At 42.3% G+C, this 19,719-nt stretch overlaps 3 protein-coding genes across 3 annotated transcripts in view; 1 reads left to right on the top strand and 2 right to left on the bottom strand.

Moving 5' to 3' along the window:
* Positions 1-1,671, bottom strand: part of LOC134189717 (ATP-dependent RNA helicase DDX55-like) — a 2,012-nt gene extending 341 nt beyond the window's left edge. The window contains exon 1 of the mRNA XM_062658078.1: positions 1-1,671. This exon is cut by the window's left edge and continues 341 nt beyond it. Coding sequence (XP_062514062.1) covers positions 1-1,637 — 1,637 coding nt within the window. The 5' untranslated portion in view covers positions 1,638-1,671.
* A 38-nt stretch (positions 1,672-1,709) lies between these two features.
* On the bottom strand, positions 1,710-3,647 carry LOC134189719 (arfaptin-2-like). Its single transcript, XM_062658080.1, has 2 exons — positions 2,655-3,647; positions 1,710-2,003 (listed from the first exon to the last, which is right to left on the bottom strand). Exons 1-2 carry the CDS (start codon positions 3,618-3,620, stop codon positions 1,839-1,841), a joined length of 1,131 nt encoding a protein of 376 aa, XP_062514064.1. The 5' UTR covers positions 3,621-3,647; the 3' UTR covers positions 1,710-1,838.
* Positions 3,648-3,830: 183 nt separating this feature from the next.
* LOC134189716 (tyrosine-protein kinase Tec-like) lies at positions 3,831-19,233 on the top strand. Its single transcript, XM_062658076.1, has 19 exons — positions 3,831-4,254; positions 4,867-4,962; positions 5,082-5,163; positions 6,275-6,490; positions 6,649-6,719; positions 7,037-7,105; positions 7,230-7,294; positions 7,358-7,414; positions 7,876-7,930; positions 7,989-8,053; positions 10,435-10,559; positions 10,797-10,862; positions 10,965-11,231; positions 13,871-14,001; positions 14,716-14,780; positions 14,834-14,955; positions 16,029-16,105; positions 16,166-16,246; positions 18,902-19,233. Exons 1-19 carry the CDS (start codon positions 4,114-4,116, stop codon positions 18,977-18,979), a joined length of 1,929 nt encoding a protein of 642 aa, XP_062514060.1. The 5' UTR covers positions 3,831-4,113; the 3' UTR covers positions 18,980-19,233.
* The last annotated feature ends 486 nt before the right edge of the window (positions 19,234-19,719 follow it).

Raw genomic sequence — 19,719 nt, 5'->3', positions numbered from 1 at the left:
TTCTCGTGCTGTAATTTTTTCTTTGCTTTTGCAGTTTTCTTGTCCTTCTGTTTAGACCATGCCACGGTAGCTGATTTCTTTCTCTTTCTACTGGTCTCGGTTTTTTCTCCAGCTTCGTTTTTCCTCTTCCTTTCCAGTCGTTGCTTTTCACGAGTCTTGTCTTTATAGGCAACCGATTCCAAGTCAATATCAGATGACATAAAAGTCTCAACTATTTTGCCTTTTAGTTCTGGCATCTTGGGCATGCGCAGAAGACCGAATCCTGTAGCAAGTAAACCAAAATCCAGCTCCTTGACATCAAATATTAACCGGCATTCATGTTTGTTGTATGATTGGACATATGAAACAAAAGCTCTTGTTCCCTTCTCAAGAATGTCTCGATCTCTCAATGCCAGCTTACGAAGTTTCTCCACCATATTGGGAACAGGTTGGGGAAGGTCGTCACAGAATTCCTCAACTGGAACTTTCTGATTAAGTGACAGGAAGGGAATGTACGATTCCTCATTGGGCATAAGAAATAACAATGCATTGCCTTCATTTCCAATGCGAGCAGTCCGTCCACATCTATGGACGAATGATGTCGCACTACTCGGTGGATCATACTGCACAACCCAGTGGACAGTCGGAATATCAACTCCACGACCCATCACATCTGTACAGAGCAACAGGCCGGAACCCATGGATTTGAACCGAGCAAATATCTTTTGACGTTTCGATCTCATCTTACCATGAATAGCCAGCACATCCATTTTTTCCTTCAAGATGCAATTCAGGGCCTTAGCAAAGTATTCGACACAAGCACACGTACTCATAAACACCATGACCTTCTCTCCTCGATGTTTCTTTACAAACGCAACAAGGTTAGAGAACTTCTGATTGGCGGGACAAACAAGATAGAAGTTCTTCAGTGTTGTAGGAGTCCTTTGCGATACGTTTTCTAAACTGCTCTTTTCCCTTAACGTCACTCGAACAGGATTCCTCAACCCAGCTCGAATGAGAGCCTCGATTTCCGAAGTCTGCGTCGCAGAGAAGAGGCCGGTTTGTCTCTGCTTTGGTAGATAACTTAGAATAGTGTTAATAGAAGTTTCAAATCCCATATCTAGCAAACGATCCGCTTCATCTAAGACGAGCACATCCAATTCTTTGACACACCAAGCCAAGTTGACGCCACAATCACCTCGATTGCTGCGTTTGAGCATGTCCTCGAGACGACCGGGAGTAGCAACGAGAATGTTTCCACCGTGCTCACGAAACTTGTTCAAATCGACAGTCGGGTCGCCGCCACCGATGGTCAGCAGACTCGAGAAACATTGAATGTCCGTGATGAAATCATTGAGGACGTCGAACGTTTGCGTGGCTAGTTCTCGAGTCGGTGACACTATGATTGCTCCTATACTTCTCTTGCCGAGTGGCGTTTCACGTCTGAGTAGGATTTCTAGTAGAGGCACGACGAAAGCCAACGTTTTGCCCGAGCCTGTTACAGCCTCGGCAACGACGTCCTTGTAAGACATGAAGAGAGGAATACACGCGGATTGCACGGGAGTCATGCTCTTGAAACCCATCCTATCGATCGTTCGAAGCACAGAGGCAGAGAGAGCAGGAGAAAGACTCAACCAGTCAACTACAGGCTCCGCCATTAGGAGACCTCGCGTACCAGACTGCGCAGCTGCGTGGGTGGGTCACTAAACTTATGACACCTAAAGTCAGTCAGCATGGGGCATTCATTGATTTGCTACAGAATACTATCACTATCGTTCGAAGTAACGCTAGTTATGCATCAGCAGTTTTGTTAATCCAGACTGAGAAAGCACTACAAACACAATCCTAGATGTCTGTCATCATTTCTGCTCGGTCTCGAGAAATGATGATGCTTGCGCTTGAGATCTGACTTCAAGTTTGGTGTGGAAGCTTTTCACAACTTGGTCTAGAGCTTGCTGGTTGCCAGAGAAGAAGGCACAAGTTGCATTGTGGAATAATAAAAGCTGCTTTTTCATTACCTTGACCTGAAAAACACGAAGACAGGAAGAGCCGTTACCGTTCAATCGACTATGCCCTCTGATAAGCACGCACACACACACACACACACACACACACACACACACACACACACACACACAATTTCTAAATGCCTGCTTGCCGAGCAGACCTCACTTGGAACAGTTTGTGTTCGCAAGGCTACACCCCACGCATGCACATATATGTAAGTATACACGGACAAAATCCGGCTCCCTTCCTTTCTCCCACCAATATACTCCACTTATGTATGTAATGCGTGAATACACAGATCAACGTTGTTTGGAACTTTTGAGATGGGTAATCATTTTACAATGTGTTTGCAAACGTTTCAGCTGTTTTGTGTCAGTCTGGTAGGTTCAGGTCTACTAACATGTTTGGCAGCAACGCATGCTACATGGCCATGCCTTCTAACATGTAGCCACGCCTTCTAACACACGTTACGTCGCACCACTTCAAATTTAGTTCCTACTGCCTTGTTTCAATGCAGACAAACACCACCCAATATGAGCTTGTCCACCTGTGCCAGATTCTATTATAATCGCTAATAATTTAGACTCATGGCTCATAATTAAAGATAGTCTGTGTCATCTTTGTCCGTCTGCTGTCAATATCAGCAACACAACGTATTACACACATACCCTGTTTTCATCCAGGAGTCGAAGTTTGACGAACACATCGTGACGTAGAGTGTCGAAATGATGTCTGTGTTTTGTAAATTCCTGCTTCGTCATTTCCAACTTCGCTTTCTGTGCGTCAGTCGTAACCGCCACCTTCTCGGTCTCCTCAAGATCAGTCCTATATGCATCATACTCCACACGAGCCGCCTCGTACTTCTTCACAGTTGCCAAAGTATCCTCCATAGTCTTCGTACAAAGAGTAGTCAGATTGGCAATAAAGAAATTAATGGCACTGAGGAGAGTCTCCCCATTCTTATACAGCAGCCTCTGTGTGTCACTATTGTATTTGAATTCATCATGTAAATCAGTATGTTTGGCTGATAATTCACCAAATGTATCACCGAGTACACGATGCGTCTGGAATACGGCGAACAGCTGAGCGCTCAGCTGGCGAGCGACCCGGATAATATCAGAGTACTTATGCTGTATGTCCCGCAGTGACTGCACTTGGAACTCCATATGCGTGTCGACGGTCCGCGAACCGCGGCCGAAGCGTTCTGAGAGAAACTGGCGAGTGACTTTGTACGTCGACACGCTCCAGTCGCGAAAACGGTCGATTGACGACGTTCTTTCTCTCCGTCGGAGATCCAGTGAGCCATGTGACAGCTCGAAGTCCTCCTCTCTGACGTCATCATCCTGTCCGTCGGACCGCTCCAAGGTTGAGGCGAGCGAGGCGGCGGCGGCTCCGGATTGTGACGATAGTGCATTCGGGTCTGTTGTTTTAGACGACGATGGAGAGTCTTGCGCACTTGCTACTGTCAAACTGACATTCTGGAATGCAGATTCGTCGACGGCAAGCGAGGCCACGTGACTAGCCTGGTTTATTGTTAGACGACCGAATTGACTGCTCGACAGCTCGTCGTCTTGTTCGATCGCTGGCAAGTCGGAGTCCAACGATTCAGCTGCCGGAGCGCTCTCCTCGTTCATGATCACCTGTGAGTAGACTACGAAACATCCCGGATAATCAGATTCTCACGTGACCGCAAAATCGAACAAATTGCTCGAACGTTATGTTAACGAAACCAACTCGATACGACGTAGCATACAATTACTAAATCGTCGTGTATACTTTCAAAACGATCTCAATTTTTGAACTTTAGCGTCGGATTACTCACGTGAACACAAACAATCAGTCTCCCGGATGCTAACAGCCGTAAAGATAAGTATTCTCTCCAGCATCGACAGCGAGCCAACTCAAGTCCAAGACGTCGACCCGGTGGCGTAACAAACGACTGCTGCGTCTAGCGACGACACACCCAGAGCATTCGACGGCGTGGCAGGAGCGTGACGAGCCGTGCTTCCGTGTCTGACTTTCTTTCTCACTCGACTACCACTCTAGCTCGAGCCGTTCGCTTCGTCCGGCGCTTGCACGCGGAACTGCGGTGGGAAATAGCATCTCGGTCGTCGTCTGACGACGCAAATGGCCGATTACTCGGAGCTGAAGGTGTCGCTGATGACCAAACGGTCGCAGGGCAAGAGCAGAATGGGCCCGGTCAACTACAAACAGCGCGTCTTCGTTCTTACACCGCATCACCTGTCGTACTACGAAGGAACAGTCGAGGTTGGTAACCGGGTGTGCGAGCGGGGTCCCTTTAGATGCTAGAACCCGTAGCAATGCCTAACAGTGGGACAACAGACGGTCGGGGAGGGCGCTGGAGCTTGTAACGTTTATCAGTGCAAAACGATTGATATCCACAGCCACTTGGTTTGCAACTTGGCGTCGTGCATGCAATCAGTCGGTCTGGCAACACCCGGACAAAAAGAGAGGAATGCACGCTAAGTGTTGTTGCGAGCACTCGACGTTCTCTTGGATGACTCTGTAACCGGTTGGGTTACAATACACACACACACACACACACACACACACACACACACACACACACACACACACACACACACACACACACACACACACACACACACACACACACACACACACCAGTCAGTCACTCAGTGAGCGGAGAGAAATGGAGGAGAGAGAGAGTGCCGGTGCGCATGCGGAAGGGAGATGAACGACGGCAGCGCTTTGCTCCCGTTTTGATGGAGTGACAGGTGCTTGCACGCCTGAGCGGTGGCGGAGCGGGTCGATTGCGCGTCGTGTTGATTGAGTCCTGAGTGCATCTTTGAGACGGACCAAAGTAGGAAGTTTTAGCCCATGTTGTTGTATGTGTAGAAACGAGGAACCGAGAAGGGCTGCATTGATATACAGACTATCAGAGTCATCGAGGCAGTGGATGAGGTCGCCATCGGGAGACCGTTCACTTTTCAAGTGAGTTGAGTTTGCAGGCTTGGTAGAGGGCGGTGCAGTGGTCTTGTCGTGTTTTATTTGAACGAGTGCGTACTTGCCTAATTTGGGGACTCTGTGTGTATGTGTGTGTGTGTGTGTAGGTTGTTCACGACGGTCTAACTTTGTACATAATTGCCAGTGATCAGTGTGAACAAGAAGAATGGATTGGGCTGATACAAGAAGGTTGCAACTAGATTTAGTGTTATTTAGTGTTTCCGTTCATTCAGTCTGTGTGTTTCCATCTGGTTGTCTCTTTCATGTCTGTTGCATATCTCAAAGTCAAGTCTTTATAATGTGTAATTGTACTAATTGAGGTGATGACAACTAGATTGCTAATGTAATAGGTAAGTAGTGAGTGGAGAATAGTTTAGAAAGGGCTGCAGTTACATGAATGATTAGCCAAAGTGTTCAATCAGACGTCTACTAGTAATACTCAAAGTGTTATAAATCTGTAACAATCAGTGGACAATGAGACAAGGAAAAGAATCATAGTCATGGTGCTGTTCTACATGGACTTAAGAGCTGGATGAAACCTTAATTACGTTTTGTTTATTTATTCTTCTGTGTATTCTTCTATGTTTATTCTTCTATTGCTACCTAGTTTACTTGTTATGCATATGTATCTTGTCTTGCCTAGAGCACTGTACCTCAGTAACCTGTAGCGCGGTATGAATCAAAATATATTAGATCGCTTTAGTCGAATTACGTATGTTTTCAAAGCAAAACTTTGTACTTGAAAACTCTGGTAGTACACGGGTGTAGGCAGCAAGTAATAATTGGCTTAGCAATATGGTCAGCTAGTAGGTGTTGCCAGTCTAGTGAATGATGTGATGAATACTGCTAGTGTTGGAGACAATACTAGCAATATATTAATTTTCGTAATCAGTTATACCCTAAAACAGAAGATGCTGCTGCCGTTGAGTGTTCCAGCGAACATACATTTGGTTATGGCCAGATACCAGACTGGCCTAGCACTGCGTACACCTCTGTAGTATATGTGCGTGAGCTGTGTGAGGCGACCGGATAAGTTGAGGCTAAGGTTCAGGGTGTTGGCATACTCTGATGTTTTTGTATTTCGCTCAGACATTCAGTGTGTTACCTTTTTAGTTCACCGCGAACTGAACTCGTATCCCGCACTTGAACTACAAATGACTTACATGTATGCACTGGCATGTAGAACGAACTGCTTTGCAAAATTTGTCTGAAAGCAGCCGTAGATTTTATTTTTTGTTGTTTTATCTTGTTTGGTGATTTGGCTGTGTTAGCTCTACTGTTCTTTGTTGTTATTTTATAGAATGTCTTCACTGTCAACCCGAGTCTTTGAGTCGACAATATCATCCCGGTGTGTGGAATGGGAAGAAATGGACTTGCTGTGGTCATAGCACGAAGATAGCTCATGGTTGCAGACCGACGTTCATTATGACGAGAATGCAGGCAAACGACGGGCAGGTGCTGTCCAATATGTCGAATTCTCTACCTGCTCTACCCAGTGTTCCTTGTATGAATGGGGGTAAGTGTGTAGTTAGCTCTGTGTGCGCGTGTGTGTGTGTGTGTGTGTGTGTGTGTGTGTGTGTGTGTGTGTGTGTGTGTGCATGCGTGTGTGTGCATTAGAAACATTTCAAATTTTGACTTTCAAGACATCTCACAGTACACAAATGTTTTATGTAGATGTTCCTGATGCTTATCGTGGTCCGCAGACTATGCCTCCGCTGCCAGTGCCGCCAACACCCGACACAACGGTAAATAATTATATAATGCAGTTCTGTGTGTCACCATGTGGTTGTATGTTGGCGCTATTGGAATGTTTCGTTCTCTTGTGTACTTTTCAAGTTTTGTGCATGTTTCAATCCATTATTGAATTTAGAGATTTGATTGTGACAACGTCTCTTCGTATTCCTTAGTACAGTACAGAAGCTGTGATTAGATGATTATGTTTTATAGTTGGGTTGTTGTACAAAATTTGATGTATTTTGTTACTGTTTGTGGTTGAGACAATTGTATTGTGAGAAATCGTATTGGCTTGTTGTAGTCATGTTTTGTGGTGTTCATATTTCAGCAAGGATTTGAGGTCATGGCCATATACGACTATCGGCCCACGGAGTCAGGGGATTTGCCTCTAAACAAGGTATGTACACAAAACAATTGTTGAGCGGCTTGCTGAGTTAGTGAGCTTACTCATCAGGGTTGCTTCTTATTGTATGACTTTGACCATTTCCTTTTTACTAATTAAATTTGTGTGTACATGTTAGGGTCAGCGGGTACTGATCATTGATGAGAGTCGGGATCATTGGTGGAATGCTCGAAATGAATACGGGTACACAAAGACATCGCTGTCCTATGTGAATGTGTTGTATGTGTGCATGCATGTTGTTTGCAGGCAAGAAGGTTTTGTTCCAAGCAATTATGTTCGGAAAGTCGGTCTAGAGAGTGAAGAGTGAGTTTTTTGTTTATACTAGTAGGTTGTCTGTCTGACATAGCAAAGTCATTCCTGACATCTTGCATGCCAGAGTGGTTGCTATTCTTTCTGTCTGTTGGTTTTTTGGTCTGTCTGTTTGTCTATGCATTCATTCTTCTGTCCATCCATTTGTCTGTCTGTTTGTCCATCCATTCATTCTTCTGTTTGTTCGCCTGGCTCTGTATGTCCATCTTGTCATCCTTCTGTTTGTCCATCTATTCATTCTTCTGTTTGTCCATCTATTCATCCTTCTGTCCGGCCGTTTGTCTGTCTGCCTGTCTGTTTGTTCGTCCAGTCTGTTCGTCTGTTTGTCTGTCTGTCTTTATCTTCATCTGTTTGTCCATTTTGTATGTTGTTTGTTTATACTGTGTGGTTTGGTTGGATTTGATCTTTGTTTTAGTTGAGACAAGTGCAGTCTTGAACAATCGTGTGTTGTGTAGGTGGTTTCATCCAACGCTTAACAGAGTAGAGGCTGAGGGCATTTTGAAATCAGAGGTGATGGTGACGGTGATAAGTGTTGTTTAGATTTAACCTTAGTCAATGTTTTATGCAGGGAAAAGAAGGCTGTTTTGTAGTTCGAGACTCTAGTAGACCGGGAATGTACACTCTTTCTGTGTGGTGAGTTGACTACATTGTCATAGCATGCATTACAGTACATATCTTTTTGTTGTCATGGTGGAGATAGTGTGTTGCACAGTAGTTGCCATGGTGGGGATCTTGTGTACTCACTAGCGTTTCAGACATGATATCCAGCCATAGTGAGTTTTGGCCGGACACAAGGCATAACAATTGGGCAATCCAACATAAACTTATAACAGTGAATAAAATAAATATACCGGAACTGCTAGCTGAAGCAATGTCAATGCCTACTACGGCTTCATCAGCTATCGATTCATCGACTAACCAGAGTGACTTCAGCTAACAGCGCCTCTTGTTGACCTTGTGCTAGATACAATCTTTCTCAAACAGAGCCATAGGGCACACGAACCTATCAGTATTGCTGTCTACAAAATAGTGCACCGTCACTCTTCCCAGACTTTGCAAAAAAGAGGCGTGTCAGTCTGTTAGCTATAGCAGCTTCTTAGACGGAACTGTCGGAATCAGTTTGAACTGTTCAACAGTTTCAGAGCTAAATCAAACACGAATTCCAGCAGTTACTGTAGTTCTAGAACTGCCGGAACTGCAAATCGAATGCTCTCATACAAATGGGGCGTAATGTTCTGCAGTTTCAAATGATATTAAGGTCATCTCTCTAGAACATGGCATAGCGAAGTTAGCGGCCAAATCAGCACAAATAAAGAGTAGAAGGTAGTTTTGTAGCGTGTTCTGATTTGCAGTGTACACTAAAGACTGCTAGTAAGCTATCTAGTGTATTACATAGTGTGGTTTGCGCTCTTCCAGATTAAAGTGTTCTGATTTCATGTGCAGTGATGCTGTGTGTAGCGTAGCTAGCGTTTTTGAAGAAATCCTGGTGGTGACAAAGTAGCGCCACATGCACAATGAGAGGAGGTGTGTGGTCTTACGCCTGACAGCATGTAGTCTGGTTACCTAACAGTGTTCTAGCCAGGATTTTTTGCCAACTGTCAATATGATGTCATCAAATGTTTTGGTGTTGACATATTTGGTAATTACATCATATAAGTACTTTATCTGTTCTCTAGTTGTATTTAGAATCAAATGTAACATAAGACAGACAGACAGACAGATAACACAGTAGATTATTACAATGACAAGTTGACTTAATTAAAACTGGAATTATGAGCTGACCTAAAAGAGTAAGGGTGTACAGTACAAAACATGATATTGAAGATAAACAGTAATTTGTAGAACACCTGCTGCAACCACAGTCACTCATTAGCACTTTGTGTGTGAAGGATCAACAGAAATACACCTCAAACACCAACAAGGAGACCATGCACTCCCTTAGATTACCAGATGTCTGACATGAGAATGTGATTGTGTATTGTTCTGTAGCAACTTTAGGACCATCAAGACCACTATTGTCTTTAGATTCATGATCCCACACTATGCGTGCTAAGGCTTTCCAATCTTGTTCCAACCGCCAATAAATGCTGTTTTCCCCACTCCTAACGTCCCTTCCCTCTCCCAACCATCATTTGGAGGGTACTGGCTGCACTGGCGAGAACACTGCCTAGCAACATTGTACAGAAAGCCAGGAGTGTTTGCTGACAGACATTGTTGTGTTTACGTGTTACATGGAACAACTGCCAACTGCCCATGCTACACTGTGAACAGTATTCCTCACAGAAAGATTTGAGTCTCGCATGCCTGTTTTGGTTGGACATGATGTCTGTTTCAGGCGATTGAACATATGCTCAATTCAGTCGGAAATGTCTGATGTCCTACTGTTATTTCACACTCTGTGACAATGTGTTACACAGTAGTTGTCATGGTGGGACGTTATGGTGCACAGTAGTTGTAGACGGGGTTGGTTTCTTTGTTAAGGGGATGGTGGTACATTCTCCAGGGCTATTGTTAAGGATGTTAGTGCCTCTACTCTCTGGGATGATTAGCAACTGATAATTTAATTAGTGTAAAGACTCATGTAACCTATATTATGAAACTCTACTAGTACCCTTTCTACAGCTGATTCTCTTTACTGTGAGAACTGGTACTGCCCAGCTGGGTCAAATGGTGAAATCTTGTGGCTGGTATTCTCATCAGTAATTGGAGTGAGGTTCAATGTGTCTGACCCCTGTTCTTTACTGTTAGTGAGGGTGCATAGCGATGGCATTTGTGTTTGTATGCAAGTGTGTGTGTGTGTGTGTGTGTGTGTGTGTGTGCGTGCGTGCGTGCGTGTGTGCGTGCGTGCATGTGTGCGTGCATGCATGCGTGCGTGCGTGCACGTGCCTGCGTGTGTGCATGTGTGAGTGCTTGTACATACGTGCATGCATGTGTGTGTGTGTGTGTGTGCTGTGTGTCAGGTAACTAATTATCTGGGCTTACTGTGGTTTGTTTTGAACTGCTTTGTGTTATAGCCATGCTGATGTTGTCAGGCATTACCACATAAAGTGTGATGAACAGAATAAGTATTATATTTCTGATCGTCATCGGTTTAATGAGATCACTCAGCTTGTTGAGTACCATCAACACAACGGAGGAGGTGAAGAGCAGTCTATGTCATCTGATAGTCTGCTTGCCTGTCTACAAATCCCGTCTGTCTTTTTGACTGCCGTTTTGTCTTTGTACTCACTTGTTCTTGTATATAAATCTGTTCATTTATCTTTCCTTTCAGTCTTTTTTGTGCTTGTTATTGAGGTCTCTTTCTCTCTCTGTTATTAGTCTAGCTGTTTAGTAGTTAAACTGTTGGATGTTGTTAACATTGAGGCTTGTCGTTTAGGTCTTGTAACAAGATTACGAAACCCACCTTCCTCATTGGCGCCAAGTACTACCGGTTTTGGACATGGTATGATTTATGATTTTTTTTGTTATGTATAGAGATAGGATAAAAAGATAAAATAAATGTAGTTTAAGATCTGGACCAGTAATTGGGTATTTTGTGTGCCAGAACTCGACAGATGGGAAATCAATCGTGTGGACTTGGAACTAGGCCGTGAACTGGGTAGTGGTCAGTTTGGCAGAGTGGTAGAAGGTATCTATCGTGGCCAGACTCCCGTGGCTGTAAAGATGATGAAAGATGGCTCTATGCTGGAGGAGGATTTCATCGACGAAGCGAAAACGATGAAAAACTTCCAACATGACAACCTTGTGCAGCTTTATGGTGTGTGCATTCAAGGTGGTCCACTTTATCTTGTTACAGAACTCATGATCAATGGTGAGAAAAAATGAGAAATAGTTATTGGTCATCCACTGTTATGTGAATGAATGCATGCAATGTGTCTCAAAACTGCATGTTTTTGCTTAAGAATTCAACGAAGTGTTTTTGTCTTGTTGGAGTTGTTATCTCACTGGAAATTTGTGTGGGCTAGGGAATTGAGGTGATGACGTGTATTGTAATTTCCAACATACACGTACAGTAGAAAAGGCTACCCATATCACTTGAACAAATTTCTAATATATCTTGTTGAATCAAGTGTATTATTTGCTTTGTTTTTATCAAGTTTGTATGTCTAAATGTTGCATGTCTTTATAGTACCATAATATGTGGGCCTTCTTTTAATAATCATCTCCTGTTGAACTTCAGTGTACATTTGGCATAGTATGTCATTTCTAATCTAGATACATGACATGTATGTACTGTAAATCCACAAATTTTCGTATGCATTTTATTTTCGTTTTGTTTGTACAACTCCTAAACGTACTACATTGAAATGGATACTAAAAGTTTTCTTGGATGACAACCTGTTATTACAAATCGGCACTATATTGATGTTGATGATGTAGGGTATCACAACACAAGATCCAACTGAACAATGCACTGGTTTTACAACAACAAATGACCAAAATGAAACTCTCTACGTACAGCATGTCCAGTTTGCAACGTTATGATGTCACTCAACTCAAACTGTTTCTGAAAGTACTCAGACAGACATCTAGCAGTGGCATCAACAGAAGATGAACCAGATAGTTGATGTTTTTGCAGCAGTGACGGTTTGTTCTTTCGAATTAGTCCTAATGTGCACCCAACACTACGCTTCAGTTGACGACGCAGCTGCTGTCTTGCAAGGCATGCAAGTAATATAAGTCATCACTTTTTCGTCCAATGCTGGTGCAAGAAGAAGGCGTCTAGCTGCTGCAACCATTTTGTGCTAAATTTTTAGTTGTACCATTTCAAGTTGTTGGTCCGATACTAGTAACTGTTTTTGGATACGCATTGCGGATTGATTGAACTGTTGACTTTTGTGATTCTGTGATTCAACAATTTTTACAGATGAGCGCGTGCTCTCGTAAAAGTCCACATTCTTCAATGACTTGGGCAAATGGTCAGCCTAGTCTTGGAGTCATAAACTTGATATCGTCCTCTCTTTCTGCGCTTGGCTGCCCAGTGATGTCGATCCAGCACTTTCTCTGCACAACTGCAATGTCCTCTTGTTGGATCCCGGATGCTGGTCGCAATGTTCTTGGTAGTGGTAGGACGTGTAGTTCTTTTTGATCTGTTGTTGTGAGCAAAGTATGGATACTACTTTGCTTTAGCTTAGAACTCATGAATCATGTACACTGACGCATGTACAGAACAAAACAATTACTGTAGTAGCGTGTGCTAAAATTGTCCATTAGAGCCTGTACGAAAATAAGATGCATACGAAAGGTCTTCTGGTCAAATGTCCAAAATTAGTTGCATATGAAAATTTGTGAATTTACAGTACTTTTTGTCAAGCATGTGTCTGAACGAGCTGGGTATGTAATAGTTAACCATATCAGTGACTGGAGTATTTGAGTGAATGGTACTGTATTTGCTTAAGGAAGTATTTTTTTGTAGTGCTAAGGCTTCTTGTTAATTACATCAGCGGCATGAGCATACAATAATATAGTCAAGATGAGGCTTTAGAAATCAGCTTCAAGTCGTATGAGTTCTTTGTTAGCAACAACCGGATTGATAATGCTATTCATGCCAGTCTTTTCGCAGTGAGCCAATATTTTCAAATCAACTTTTTATTGTAATAAATTATGGCATTGCCGAAAATTATTTTGAATTTTTGAAGTTAAAAGGAACACTTCAGCCACATGTGCTAGTACATTGCGCCCCGCGTACACCTTTGATTGTTGGTTACCAACATTCTAATTGAGACATTTGACGCATTTGGAGATTGAGATATGCTTACGTATGCTTTTAACTGATTAAATGATAAATTTTATCAGACGCATTTCTAACTTTTTTAATTGGAACTCCAACTTCTAGAATATGTACCCTAGATCGCAGTTTGCAAAGGGTGCTGTTTTGTTCAGTAGCTGAAACACTTAAGACTTACTCATACTTATCAGGCGGGCAACGGTTTTCTAACGTGATTCTGAAGAGGGTTTTTTGCCATCACGTGTAATACCATGTGACATCGACAGCATGTCCGTGATTCTGTGGAAGCAAGGTAGACGCCGAGGACGGCGAAACAGATCCAGACGCTGGTACTGCTTGCCTCCTTATCCTTTTACTAGTGTTTATGTGTGACAGACCACGTATGAACAGGTGTTTTACCACACATCGAAGGGGCTCCATCGGTGAAACTTGACTCAACTGTAACTTCGTGTTGCAGTTCTTGTCACTTTCATCAGTGCATGCATCCATGCTTTTTTGCCGCAAATGTACATTAGCGCACGTCTCTGAAATGAATCTCCGAATTGTCTTTTTAATACACATATGCCCCGGCCCCTGAAAGGTGTTATTTACTATACATTTGGGTAGTGTTTGTGGACTTGCTGTATGTGTTCTGAATTTGATTTGACGTGTTGCATGTGTGACGGTTAATCGACTGGTTGTAATGATAGTTGCTGGTGGCAGTTGTGATGTTTTTGTTGTAGGTTGTCTATTGAACTACGTTCGGAAGAACAAGAGATTAGCAGAGCAGACTGATATAGTTGTATACATGTGCACACAAGTGGCATCAGGAATGAAATACTTGGAAGAAAGACAATTTATTCACAGAGATTTGGTAGGTAGTGTTTGTGATTGCATGTCTCCTTAGTTTTACAAGTTTATTTGTCTTTTTGTTTGTTTGATGTGTCTTGTTTAGCAGTTTAGCAACGTTGTACTAATTTTTAATTAATTATTTACCTTATGCCACATTTGTAACCATAGTAACTACTTAATAGTGGAACACAGTGGAATGAGAAAATTATTTAGCTACAGACTCAATATTGATTGATAGGCATGTTCATACGCTTGAATTGATTGTATGGTAGCCTTTTCTTGCTTGTGGAGAGTGGACACCTCACATCATAACGTTTTAGTCAAACACATTTAGTCATAGAACTAACTGTATCAGGACTCAGTCGTCACATGTTATCTGCTACTGCTTTGCTGGTTATGGGTTGGACATGGCTTACACAAAGTAGCTAAAATGTTGTGGACCTACAAGTCTTTGCTTGACAGGCTTTTGTTTGGACAATTGTAAATTTGCGTTGAAGAGAGCATGTCTTACTATGTTGATAAGTTTTAAATAAAGGCATGTAATTTGAACTACTTATTTTGCCAAAGTGATGTTTGGGTTTACAGTAAATCCGAGACGTTTTAGCTGCATTCGATTAATAACACAGTTCCCAGCTATTTTAGATTTTTCAGATTTTCTTGTTTTTTTTGCGATGATGATAGATCTGCAAAAAGGCTGTTGTGGACGTAATGTGTGAGTTTATTTGTATTTTGCTAGGCTGCAAGGAACTGTCTCGTTGGTGAGAGAAATCGCGTGAAAGTAGCAGACTTTGGCTTGGCGAGGTTTATATCAAGTTTTTACTGTTGTTGTTGCTTTACACAAATGGTGTCTGTAGACACGTATGGAAAGATGATGAGTATACAGCGACAGAAGGAACAAAGTTTCCGATTAAGTGGGCGGCACCAGAAGTCATCAACTATGCAAAGTTCAGCAGCAAATCAGACGTCTGGTCATTTAGTAAGTCAGTTCTGTCTGTTGCCAAGTTGGTGTGATAAATAAAAATATATTGATAAATTATTAATGTTTACAATTTGGGTGTGTTTCCACTAACATCTAAACTGGTTTACAGGTGGTTTAATGGTACTGGTACACCCAGTCACGTCACTGATGGGGGTTTGGGGTTGCAAACAAACCTTTTCTCATGGCTCTGCCCTCTCTTATGGTCATTGGGCACGAGTGCGTGACCTAGACAGTGGCTAGTACTTTGGACATGTACTGTGTGAATAGCATGGGTTCCTGCTAGGCTCGTTCCAAAATTTGCATTTTTACGCTGATAACAGACAAGACAAAGGTGTGGAAGTCTGGAAACAAGCAGATATACGGCTCTGGAAACGAGGCAAGCCTTGTGTTGCTAGAAACTTTTACAACATCCGGGATTTCCGTTCTGTCAGTAGCGGTCGCTCTTTTGCTGTCGTTTATGGCAAATCATACTTCAAGTGGCGTGATAACTCACGAGCTTTGTAGTTCCGGACAAACGTTATATATCTCAGCCAGAGCAAACCCCTTGTCTGACCAGTTGTACCCATGACACTGGTTTAACAAATGAGATCTTTGCAGTTTCAGTTTTCAATCAAGTCTAACCCACTTTTACTTAATTTGGGTTGAATGGAGTAGTGAAGTGATTTAGGTTTATTTTGTGCTGTATCTGTGTCACAGTTGAAATACTAGATTTTGGTGGATACATGATAAAGGAAAGCTCAGGTAGTGTATCATAAATACTAAGCTACGAAGTCATACATAATTCATGAAATTGAAGGCTGAAATAGTTGGTGATTCCGAAAGCATCTTGATCAACTGCTTGTGGTGTTTGTTTGTTTGTGTATTTGTTTATTTAGGGAAGCCATTCTAATAATAATAGACGATTTTCCATGGAGTCTTGCCAACGCAATAGCACAACCAGACATTAAGCTACTACTAAATTAATGATGATATATCACTAATGCTTTGAAAGTGCATATAATCAAGTCATATTGTGTTTATTACTGTATGTCTATAAGCTGTCTTGAAGGCTCTAAAGGTCTTTTTTTCAGGTGTTCTGATGTGGGAATTGTTTACGGGTGGTAAAACACCGTATCCTACTTTTAGCAATGCACAAGTGCTACAGGAGGTTTGTGGTTTGTGCTAAGTTGCTTTGTTCGTCTAGTTGAGAGTGTGTGTGTCAATTTAGGTCTTGGATGGCTATCGACTTGAAAAACCAAAGAGTTGTCCTATAGAAGTATACAAGTTGATGCAAATAGCATGGAGAGAGGTTGGACATTTTGTAATTAATGTTTTTAAATATTTCTTGTTTGCTTGTGTTTGTGGAATGTTTGTGTACTTCCCATGCTTTCTAATTCTGTTTGTTGAAAGAGAGACTGTGAAGCAATAGCAAGTATGATATGATACCATTTAGTTTGTAGTTATAATATTGAGGTTTATTAGTCTTTATAGTGTACAGTCAGACCTCGTTATTCCGACCACGTTTGTCCTGCTGCACTAACATGACTGTTAATTATCGGTTATCAGTAACAAATACACAATGACTATGTAAATGGTTTCACGAGTACCTTGTGAGGGTGTCGGGTTATTGTATGTTGAAATAACGGGGTTTGACTGTAGTAGTAAAACATCAGTTTGGCAGTGGAGAAATTAAGAGAAAGATTGAATAAGGAGTTTGTTGGTTTTGTAATTGTTAGGCTAAAGTTGAAGTGTTTAAAGTTGAGTGGTTCACATTGAACATGAGCACACTGCTTCAAACAAATAGCAATATGTGTGTTACAACTGATTGTGTGCTGCTGCTGCTGCTGCTGCTGCTGTGTGTGTGTGTGTGTGTGTGTGTGTGTGTGTGTGTGTGTGTGTGTGTCTGTGTTTGTGTGTGTCTGTGTGTGTGTGTGTGTGTGTCTGTGTGTGTGCGTGTGTGCACTGTTTAATTAAAGGAGAACTCCAACAGAAATACAGTCTGATCTCAAAATGTAGGCTTTATCATGAAACTTTATGCTGAGCCACTTTTAGGCCAGCTGTCGCTTTGGTGGCGGAGAAAATGCATGTTGTGTACGGAGGATGCACCAGGCTGACACGTCATTGCTTCGCCTATGCCAAATGAATTGCCTATGTAGCTCAGTTATCTTGCCAGTAAACTACAAGCAAACTAAATGGGAGTGGTAATTATAGAGGGATCTTGTGTTTTAAGGTTTAAGAAGAGCTCTGCAATGAAAGTAGGATGCTAGAGGCCATTTTATCGCAGAAGACTCGACCCTCTCCTCTCACAGAATATGAGGCTAGCGCAATAAAACACAATGGTAATTAGCATCAGCTTTCGCTCTATTGATCTACGAGGAGAAACACGCACAAGGTTCAAATATGTCAAGGAAGCGTAGCCATTCTCTTCAAGAGACCTGCATAGGGAGACATGCCTCTTCTTGTTGTTCTCTAGTCCTACGTCCACGTCAAATTTGGTCCTGTGTGCTCAGCTTTGGCGATCAACATGGCTTCTAGATGCCTCATGAGCCGCACTAGAGGATTGAGTATCTGGGAATGACGAAGGGGTGGTATATTGGCATGGTCACACTGTGCAGGGGTAAACAACTTTTGTACTACAGTACTAGCTACACTGTCTACATTATTTCGCTCGGGTGAGAAGTCTAAGGCTCAATCAAAGTCATTCTGCACCTGTAACACTCCACGCAGCCGCTGTTTGAGAGGGATGTGTCTGCTTACTCGGATCTCTCCAAGAGAACCTCATATTTGAATCCTTTGAGTGTATCTCTTCGAAGCTTAAAAGAACGAAGGCTAACACTAAGTACCGCTGAGTTTTATTGCGCTAGACTCATCTTCTGTGAGCGGAGAGGGTCAAGTCTGCTGGGATTAAACGGCGTCTAGCATCCTACTTTCATTGCAGAGAGCTCTCTAAGGCCTTAAAACACAAGATTGCTCTATAGTTACTATTCCCGTATAGTTTGTGTGTAATTTACTGGCCAGATAACTGAGCTATGCAGGCAAATCATTTGGTGTAGGCGGAGCTTAGCGTCAATGACCTGTCAACCTGACGCATGCTACTACCTAACCCACATTTTCTGAGCGGCTGTTTGCCTGAGAGTGGCGCAGCACGAAGTTTTGCAATGGAGCCTACATTTGAGATCAGGTTGTATTCTGTTGGAGTTCCCCTTTAAAGGAGGATTCTGGAGATATGTGCTAGGATGCTGGCTCTGCCTTCGCTCACTCATGGGAAATCCACACTAACCAAGTTGGGTATCTGGGTGATATCTAGTGCAAACCTGACAGATGTACGTTGTAAGAACGTTTCATAACTTAAAAATTGACGTGGCCGTTTCAAGAATTCCATCCGCCAAGTGGAGCCTTTTTTGTGCGCCATCAGATCACGTGGGCTTTACTGAGGGATTGGTCTCTCTGTTGTTTCCGTCGCTCCATGCACGGTAGAAACCATCATGCTTACCTCCAGATTGTCTAGAGACTGACCTACATTCCGTGCGATTTATTTTTCATCCGACGACATTAGAGAGAATCGTTGTTTATGAGATTCTTTGGCATTGAAGGCAATAGACACTGTTGTCGATCGTCTTCTAACAGTTTACGAGGCACTCATCTCTATGCAAGAACACTTTCATGAACGGCCTCGATCACCGGATCTCGCTATTTGGATTTCACTATGCTGCACACCAAAAGCTGCACAGTTCTCTAGAGTTTACCCATAAACAATGCCTCAGTGGTATAGTAGGTATGTCTGGTTAGCACTGTCACGTATCACACTATGGTACCTTTACTCTCTGACAGTACCCTATTTTAAGCTACTTAGATATCCTAAGTACCTAGAGATTGAGGGATTAATTAACTGTACGTGTTTGTTGTAATTGTTGTCCAATTATGGTTTATCTATTGTTTTGTGAGCGATGATTCTGCTTTGTAGTTGCCAGAAGAACGACCATCTTTCGAGTATCTGTATCGTTGTCTGAAAGACATGGGTGAAGATTACAGTGAGGAGTAGCTAGTAGATTTGTTAAGAGAGTAGTTAGATAATCATTGTGATTACTCTAACTGTTTGTAAATTTGACGCTCACAATGAACTCTGCAGTGGGCAATTTTGTAGTGGTTGCTATGTCTACTCGTATACTGGGGTATGAGGTGGACTAACTGTTTTCTATGATATTAAATAACCAGAGAGAATTTATTCTGTGTCTTCTTACATCGTGTTGCAGAGAGGTTGTATCGAGTTATTCTTGTGGTTAAAGGTTGGTTTTGGTGACTGACCTAAATATGCAGAAGTAAGAGTTGTAGCTGAATTTGCAAGACAGCTGTATGCTTCTATAGACGTCTAACACTTAGTGACTATGGGAACTTCAATTTACTTTTTTTGTGGTGGGGATGATGAGTTGGACAGGTTGTGAAGGGTTTAAGAGTCTGTTAGTGAACTGTCATTGTTCCTCTACTGTAACGAGTGTGTTGCATTAATGATATCAAATTCCTTTGTACAGTACATGTTTAACTTGATGAATTCTTGTGTGCATGTATATGCAATCTATAATATGGAGAAATTGAGAAATTTCAATGTGTTTGGTTCATGATGCTCTGATTACTTATTTGATGTACAGATATCTTCTGTCTAGATTGATGTGCTAAGTCATCTTTGCTATATCAGTCATGTAGAATGCCACTTACCTGAACAGCTCACAACAGATACGTGTTGATTACACAAAATGGTAACACAAAAATTAAAATCACAAAATT

The sequence above is a fragment of the Corticium candelabrum genome, chromosome 14 (genome assembly GCF_963422355.1).
Source record: "Corticium candelabrum chromosome 14, ooCorCand1.1, whole genome shotgun sequence".
Taxonomy (NCBI): domain Eukaryota; kingdom Metazoa; phylum Porifera; class Homoscleromorpha; order Homosclerophorida; family Plakinidae; genus Corticium; species Corticium candelabrum.
This window is presented reverse-complemented; position numbering and strand designations above follow the sequence as displayed.

What these genes read in the sequence shown, in the direction of transcription:
- LOC134189716 (XM_062658076.1), top strand. Translation starts at nt 4,114, where the DNA reads ATGGCCGATTACTCGGAGCTGAAGGTGTCGCTGATGACCAAACGGTCG. An exon ending in CCATCAACACAACGGAGGAG is followed by an intron (nt 10,560 to 10,796) that starts GTGAAGAGCAGT and finishes CTTGTCGTTTAG; the next exon opens with GTCTTGTAACAAGATTACGA. An exon ending in TACTACCGGTTTTGGACATG is followed by an intron (nt 10,863 to 10,964) that starts GTATGATTTATG and finishes TTTGTGTGCCAG; the next exon opens with AACTCGACAGATGGGAAATC.
- LOC134189719 (XM_062658080.1), bottom strand. Translation starts at nt 3,620, where the DNA reads ATGAACGAGGAGAGCGCTCCGGCAGCTGAATCGTTGGACTCCGACTTG. An exon ending in GACTCCTGGATGAAAACAGG is followed by an intron (nt 2,004 to 2,654) that starts GTATGTGTGTAA and finishes CGTGTTTTTCAG; the next exon opens with GTCAAGGTAATGAAAAAGCA.